The sequence below is a fragment of the Prionailurus viverrinus genome, chromosome F2, assembly GCF_022837055.1.
Source record: "Prionailurus viverrinus isolate Anna chromosome F2, UM_Priviv_1.0, whole genome shotgun sequence".
Lineage (NCBI taxonomy): Eukaryota > Metazoa > Chordata > Mammalia > Carnivora > Felidae > Prionailurus > Prionailurus viverrinus.
In genome coordinates, this window is record NC_062578.1 from 43,852,823 (window position 1) to 43,861,537 (window position 8,715).

Here is an 8,715-nt window from a genome sequence, read left to right on the forward strand (position 1 = left end):
GGACTTGCCTTCAGAGAGCTTACAAAATAGTGGGGAAATTAGATGTGAAACAAGCAATTATGACAAAAGAAAGTGGAGATAATGATAATACAAGTATAGAGTTCACACAACCAGGGGACCAAGTCTAGGGGTCAAAAAAGGTCATTCAGCTATATGAGCCATCCACTATTTCTTTGTCCTTTCCTTGTGGAACTCTGCCTCAAAAGCTGTCTTTTGAGAGGAGAGGCTGTGTCTTTTTCGCCTTTATTTCTGTCTTAGTCCTTAGACCACTGCCTAGAATATTGTAGGAACTCAAGTATTCATCTAATTGAATTGGATTGAGCCTTCTGAATATTTATGGACCCCCACTCCAGCCCACCCACTGAAGGTTTTACATTATTAGGCTGGATGATGGTGAGATTCCCACTTTTTCAGAGCCACTGGGCTAATAGAAAACATGATTTACTAGTTTTAGAAAGAAAAATCACTGTATTGGAAGAACGCCTCCTCAACTTAGGTGAAGGGTTTTAGAGGCATTGTCAACTTAATACACCCTGTTTTGGATATTTCCTGGCAGGCACTGGAGTCATTAGTTGGTGAGTCATCAAAGGTGAGAGTTGAGTTTTCTTTTATACTTATTTTTTCCCTAACTGGATTGTGTTATGTTTAATAGCATCATAGCTAAACTCAAAGTGAAATATGCATGGAGATAAATCCAAATCCTACTTCGGAGCAAGGAGTTAGGGGAGATAGGTAGAGGAAAACCTTGGCACAAAGTTTTAATGTTTATTTATTTTGAGAGAGAGAGCGAGAGAGAGTGTACAAGCAGGATAGGAGCAGAAAGAGTGGGAGAGAGAATCCCAAGCAGGCCCTAAGCTGTTGGCATAGAACCTGACATGGAGCTCAATCTTCTGAACGAGCCTTGAGATCATGACCTGAGCCAAAATCAAGAGTCAAAGGCTGAACCAACTAAGCCACCCAGGAGCTCCTCAGGACAAAGCTTTTAAAACTTGGGTTGGCATAGAGAAAATCTAAACAGCAACCTGAGGCCAGAAAGTTCTCAGGAACAAGAACAGGGTCCAGTTCACAGGGTAGGAAGTAGAGGACTGGGGGAAGACAACTCTGCCAACATGTAGATCAGAAGTTTGTAGACAGATTTCTTCCCCCAAAAAATAATTGTTGGGTACAACAATAATTGTCTTTCTATAATGCATGGCTTAGTAAGGCAAAGTAAGGGAATTTCTCAGAGGAGAAAAATTATAAGCGAGAATCTGTAGAAAAAAAACTCTGGAGCCTGGCATTTGTTTGAGGGTGTCTGCCAATGTCTGTTTTTTTGAATCATGATTTTTAATGAGCAGTGGGTACATCTGGGACAGGATACAAAAGAGGCCCTAGTGTCCTCTTATAAGATATTGATTGACTTTAATTAAATATGTGAGCTATGATTTCTAAGGTCTCCACTGACAGAATTGAAATAAAGTGTGTAATCTCCAAACTAGTAGAGTGGAAGGGATAAAAGGAATGATAAAAGGGAAAAAAATCAACACAAAGGAAGGCAAGAAAGAAAGGGGGGGGAACAAACGTAGAAAACAAAATTAACAGATAGAAAGCAAAAACTAAGATGATATAAGGGCACCTGGGTGGCTCAGTCAGTTAAGTGTCCAACTTTGGCTCAGGTCATGATTTCAGTTTGTAGATTCGAGCCCAGCGTTAGGCTCTGTGCTGACAGCTCAGAGCCTGGAGCCTGCTTCAGATTTTGTGTCTCCCTCTCCCTCTGCCCCTCCCCTGTTCTCTTTTTCTCTCTCTCTCAAAAATAAATAAACATTAAAAAAAATTTTAAAAAAACTAAGATGGTATAAATGAATTCAATTTAACAATATTCACAATCTACACAAGTGAGTTATACTGTCCAGTTAAAATTCAGATTGTTAGACTACATTTTTAAAATTCAACTTTAGGGACGCCTGGGTGGCCCAGTCGGTTAAGTGTCCAACTTCAGCTCAGGTCATGATCTTGCGGTCCTTGAGTTCGAGCCCCGCGTCGGGCTCTGTGATGACCGCTCAGAGCCTGGAGCCTGTTTCGGATTCTGTGTCTCCCTCTCTCTCTGACCCTCCCCCATTCATGCTCTGTCTCTCTCTGTCTCAAAAATAAATAAACGTTAAAAAAATTTTTTTTAATTCAACTTTAGTCTTTATAAGAGAAACCTCTAAAAACAAGGAGCGAGGAAGAATGCAAGTAAAATAATGAAAGAAGACATATTAGGGTAAATAAAGAAGATATGGCTATATTAAATATTAAGAAAAACTAACTTCAAGACAAAAAGCATTACTAAAAATAAAGAGGATGACTACACATTAATAAAGATGTTCAATTTATCAGGAAGCTGTAATCCTAAATTTGCATGCCCCTAATAGTATAAGTTTGAAATATATAACAAAGAAATTGCTAGAACTACAAGAAAAAAAAAAACATCTAAAGTCACAGAGGGACATTTCCACATAAACCTCTCAAAATTGATAGACTGAATAGATAATAAATCAGTTAGGTGTTAAAAGATTTAAAGAACACAACTAACAAGCTTGATCTCATGCATATATACCACACTGAAAGCACATTCTTTTCCACACATGGAACATTTATAAAAATGGATCATACATTAGACTACAGAGAAAATCTCAATAGAATTACAAAAATCTGTATCATACAGCCTGCATTCTCTATAAACTGGATTAGAAATCAATAATGAAAAAATAACTAGGGAAATCCTCATACTTTTAATAATTACAAAACACATTCTAACTCATGAGTCAAAGAGAAAACTCAAACTAGAAATTGGTAAATATTTAGAGCTGAGCAATGGTGAAAATACTCATCAGAACTGGTGGGATATAGATCGCCAAGGCAACAACAGGAAGGATGGTAGCCTTACTGTATGTGCTGGAGACAGAGAAAGCAGCGAAGCAATGAACATAACACTCAACTCAAGATGTTAGAAAAAGAAAAGTGAATAAAGCCAAAGAAGGAAGGAGGAAAATAATAAATAGAAATAGAAATCAATGGAAGAAAAACTACCATATGGTACAGAGTGTTAAAAAAAAAAATGTCTCTTCTATAGATGCTGGAGAGGATGTGGAGAAACGGGAACCCTCTTGCACTGTTGATGGGAATGCAAATTGGTACAGCCGCTCTGGAAAACAGTGTGGAGGTTCCTCAAAAAATTAAAAATAGACCTACCCTATGACCCAGCAGTAGCACTGCTAGGAATTTACCCAAGGGATACAGGAGTACTGATGCATAGGGTAGGGGCACTTGTACCCCAATGTTCATAGCAGCACTCTCAACAATAGCCAAATTGTGGAAAAAGCCTAAACGTCCATCAACTGATGAATGGATAAAGAAATTGTGATTTATATACACAATGGAGTACTACATGGCAATGAGAAAGAATGAAATATGGCCCTTTGTAGCAACATGGATGGAACTGGAGAGTGTGATGCTAAGTGAAATAAGCCATACAGAGAAAGACAGATACCATATGTGTTCACTCTTATGTGGATCCTGAGAAACTTAACAGAAACCCATGGGGGAAGGGAAGGAAAAAAAAAAAGAGGTTAGAGTGGAAGAGAGCCAAAGCATAAGAGACTCTTAAAAACTGAGAACAAACTGAGGGTTGATGGGGGGTGGGAGGGAGGGGAGGGTAGGTGATGGGCATTGAAGAGGGCATCTTTTGGGATGAGCACTGGGTGTTGTATGGAAACCAATTTGACAATAAATTTCATATATTAAAAAAATGTCTCTTTTTTTTCCAAAAGACGAATACAACTGATAAACTGCTGGCAAGACTGATGAACAAAATAGAGAGAAGTCATTAAATAACTAATATGGAGAATGAAAAAAAGTGCATTCCTATACATGCAGACATAAACAGAGATAAAAACAGGATATAACTGATAGCTGTATTCAGATTATTTTGAATATTTGGGCAAAACTCACACATAAAAAATAATTTCCAAAGTTAATTCAAGAAGAAATACAAAACCTGAATAGCCCAATAACCAGGAGAGAAATTTAATCATTAGTTAAAATTTTTACCATAAACAAAGGACCAGACTTAGTTGTGTAAGGAGCTCTACTACAAAATAACCAGGAAATGAATCATTTCTGATCTTACACAAACTATTCCAATGTGTACAAAAAGAAGGAACACCTGCCTTTTTATGAATCAGATATATGTTTGATGCTAAAAATGGATAGCCACAAACAGAAAATGCAGAATTTTAAATGTATAATTTATAATTTGCAACAAAAAATATAAGTCTTGGAGACAAGAAAACTAACGAAAGGTATGCAAAAAGTATTACAAAACTTTAAAGATGTTACAGAAGACTTCAATAAATAGAAATATGTCAATACACCATTTTCATGGATAAGAACACAATATCCTAATATAAAGATCTGAGCTCTCCCCAAACTGATATGTAGATTATCACACTATCTGTCAAAATCCAAAAATATTCTTTGTACAATTTAAAAACGACTCTAAATGTTATCTGAAAGAGCAAACAGTTGAGAATAGTAAGGCATTCCTGAAGGGGAAGGAAGAGAAGGTGAGAGAATTTGCTCTGCCAGATAACAAAGAATAGAAAGCAGAAGTAATTAAGACACTGTAGTATTGCCACAGGGATACACAAATAGACCATTGGAACAGATTTAGAAAGCCCCAAAACAAACCCACTTGTATAAGAAAATTTGATATATGGAAAATTGATACTGCAGATCTGTGGGGAAAAAAGGATGTACTAGTCAATAAATTTGTTGGGACATCTGAAAAATAAAAATATAAGCCTACCATATACAAAATCAATTCCAATTCTAAATGGATGAAGAAGTCAAAAATAAAATCAAAACTTTTCAGCTTTTAGAATAGAACACCAGAGAATATTTTTATGATATTAGGGTAGGAGAAAACTTCTTAAACAAGAGTCAGAAAGTGAAAATCATAAGAAAAAATTAATAAATTAAATTACATTAAAAGAGCATCTATTCAGCAAAGTACATGATAAACAGAGTGAAAAGAGTCACAAGCTGGGAAATGATTTGTATAAACTTCTACCAAGAAAATATTAGTATCTACAATATTTCAAGAATTCCTACAGGGGCGCCTGGGTGGCGCAGTCGGTTAAGCGTCCGACTTCAGCCAGGTCACGATCTCGCGGTCCGTGAGTTCGAGCCCCGCATCAGGCTCTGGGCTGATGGCTCAGAGCCTGGAGCCTGTTTCCGATTCCGTGTCTCCCTCTCTCTCTGCCCCTCCCCCGTTCATGCTCTGTCTCTCTCTGTCCCAAAAATAAATAAACGTTGAAAAAAAAAAAAATTAAAAAAAAAAAGAATTCCTACAAATCAATAGGAAAACACAAATCAATTTATAATGGGCAAAAGGCATGAACAAGCATTTCACAAAAGAGAAAACATAAATAAAAAAATATATGAAAACTTGCTTAGTCTCATTAATAATTTTAAAAAATAAAGTTAAAATCATAATGAGATAATATTTCATACCCACCAGATTAGCAAATGTTAGTTTAATATTACCAAATGCTAGAGAGGATATGAAACAAGAGGAAGACTCATATACTGACAGTGGCAGTGCACATTGAAAAAGGCAACATTTTGATATTACACAATACAATTAAACACACATCTGCTCTATAGCCCAGCAATTTCATTCCTCTGTTTAGACACTAGAGAATGTTGATGGCAAATTTAATAATGAAAACTGGAAACAACCTAAATGTCCATCATCAGGAAAATGGATAAATAAATGCAATGCAATAAATGCAATGTACAGCAATAAAAAATGAAAATACTGCAGCTATACACAATGAGCAGAAAAAACAAGTCACAGAAACATATCTGGTGTATATGTTTCAAAGGCAGACAGTGTTAAACAATAAATACTTTATTCATTCATTCATTCATTCATTCATTCATTTGTAATGCCATATAAGTATATGGTAAACCTGTTTTTTAAAAAAAGCAAAGAGTGATTAACATACAAGCAGAACAGGAAAGTGGGTACCCCTGGAGGGAGAAAAGGATCTGCAAGGGGCAGGGAGCTCATAAAATGGGCTTCAAAGGTACTTGTAATGTCTTTCTTGCATTGGATTGTGAACATATTCCTACTTTTTATATTGTCATCCATCATGATATGCATTTCTGTTCTTTGAAATCTTATGTATAGTTAACAATAAGTACATACATACAAACATACATACATACATACATACATACATACATACATAAGACCAGAGGCTAAAAAACTGCAGTTGGAATCTACAAACTGGGTCCAAGATCTTCTGAAGGATGACAAAGGGACAGTGAAGCCTCACCAAAGCTGTGGTTCATGGCTGAAGCTAGACAAAAGCCTCTCTAGAGAGAGAAGAAAGCTCTTAACTGGGTAGAGACACCTGCTGGTGCCCTTGGAGGTTGCTGGGAAATCTCATGAGAAGTATATGAATCATTGGAGAAGAAAAACTTGGGCAAAAAAGTGTGGGCTTTCTTTGCATCTAGGAAGGTACATAATTTTCACGCTTGAAGATACAGAAGAAGATATTATCTTTTCATAAATAAATAGGACATTTGTATCAGTTACTTAAACAAGTGAAGGTTTATTTATTTATTTATTTATTTATTTATTTATTTATTTATTTATTTATTTTGCTGTAGCAGATAGTCCAGAAGTAGGCAATGTTCAACGGGCTACCAGTATTTTCTAACTCCTAGCTCCTTTTCTCTTTCAACTCTGACATTTTTAGTGTGTGGGCTTTTTGCCCCATTCAGCTCCAAACTTTTCATCTTCTTTAATGCAGCACTAGGGCATTTTCCTGACTCTTTTCAGCAAAATAAAGGCTTTCCTAGAACTCTCCATAGCCTGCCACTCATATCCTAGTAGTACGAATGGTGCCACATGGCCATTTCTTACTGCAAGAGAAGCTGGGAAAGTAATGATTTTGCCACTGTGACCTGCATCGTAGGAGCAGGAAGAGTGAGTAGCAATGGTTTCTGAACAGCTAATCAGAAATCTCTGTCAAAATATTTCACTAAGAATTCTTCCTCTTTTCTCCCCAGGAGCCAGTCTACTTGATGACCTATATAAATATTTCTCCTTCCATCACTCCCGTGGAGACACCATGACTATCATGGATCCAAAGCAGATGAATGTTGCTGCCGCTGTTTGGGCTGTTGTCTCTTACGTCATTGCAGACATGGAGGAAATGCTGCCCAGGTCTTAGCAAGAGCAAGAAAGAAAGCATGCTTGTCCTTTCTGGCCAGGAATCCTGAGTCTGCAGCTCCAGGAAGTCCTTCTTCAACTAACAGTTTCATCTGACCTAGTCCATTTTCAAAGCACAGTACTTTTTCATACTTTCTATTACCGTCTCTCTTGATACTTTCCAAATTGTGTTTCTAGAGGAATAAATGACCCCCACCCAACATAGAATCTGCATATGGTAGAGATCACAGTGGGGACATTTCATTATACCACCTGTAAAAAATATTGTTTCTACTTTGAAAGTAAATACTGGATAAATATTTGGAAGATCTCTGGTTTTCATGTGTGTATTGATGAGCATTAAGTCAAATACAAGGACACCAGTTTTTTATGCTATTTATCGAAGGAGTAGAGGAATACACAATTGTAATATGGTCTTCATTGAATGTATGGAGACATTTGGCTTTCTAATTTCTACATTTTTATGTCATTAGAATTTTTTAATGAAATATGATTTTTTAATTAAAAGAAAAAAATGTCACCATTTAGAGATAAAAACTAAGTATGTATAATCTAGTTGCCTTACTCAAGATACAAAATAAGGTCTATCACCAGGTAAACAATAATATAAATATACTGTTGATGTTTTATATATTTCACAAAAGATTTCTATGAAGTTGGGGCATATTCCCATTTTGCTGTTGACAAGGTTGAGACTCAGCAAGGCCAAATAATACTCATAGGCTCTAACAGAGAAAAAACATTGATCCTCATCCACTCTGGGAACAATATCTACTGTTCTTCTACACACAATGTCCAGTATTCAATTTAAAAAAATAATTTAATGGAGCTCCTGGATGCTCAGTTGGTTAAGCAACAAACTCTTGGTTTCAGCTCAGGTCCTGATCTCACGGTTCATGGGTTTGAGCTCCACACTGGGCTCCGTGCTAGCAGTACAGGGCCTGCTCGAGATTCTCTCTCTCTCTGCCCGTCCCTTGCTCGCTCTGTCACTCTCTCTCTCACACAAAATAAATAAACTTCAAAAATTATTTAAAAAAATTTTTTAATAATTTTAAAAACTACAAGAAAAAGTAAACGCATTGTCAAGAGTTAAAGCAAATGAGAGAGCCAGACTAAAAGATAACCTAGATGCTGGAACTATCAGAGAGGGATCTGACATAACTTTGGTGGATACATTAAAGATCTAGGACTACATACATGAACAGAAGGAGAATTTTAACAGAGAGATGAAAACTATAAAACAGAGTCAAATGCCCATGCTAAAATAAAAAATATAATATCAGAGATGAAGAATTTCCTTATTGGGTACCTCAGCAGACTGAACAAGGCTGAGGAAAGAATGAACTTGAAATTAGGCCAATAAAAAGTGCCAAAACTGAAACACTAAGGAAAGAAATAGTGAAGGAAAACAAACACCAAAATGATCTTCCAAAAGTTGTAATCTAATA

At 36.4% G+C, this 8,715-nt stretch overlaps 1 protein-coding gene across 2 annotated transcripts in view; it reads left to right on the top strand.

Moving 5' to 3' along the window:
- Positions 1-8,187, top strand: part of CPQ (carboxypeptidase Q) — a 454,919-nt gene extending 446,732 nt beyond the window's left edge. For both annotated transcript variants that reach the window (XM_047842229.1, XM_047842227.1), the window contains exon 8: positions 7,105-8,187. In XM_047842229.1, coding sequence (XP_047698185.1) covers positions 7,105-7,268 — 164 coding nt within the window. In that variant the 3' untranslated portion in view covers positions 7,269-8,187. The remainder of the gene's footprint in view (positions 1-7,104) is intronic.
- Positions 8,188-8,715: the final 528 nt, after the last annotated feature.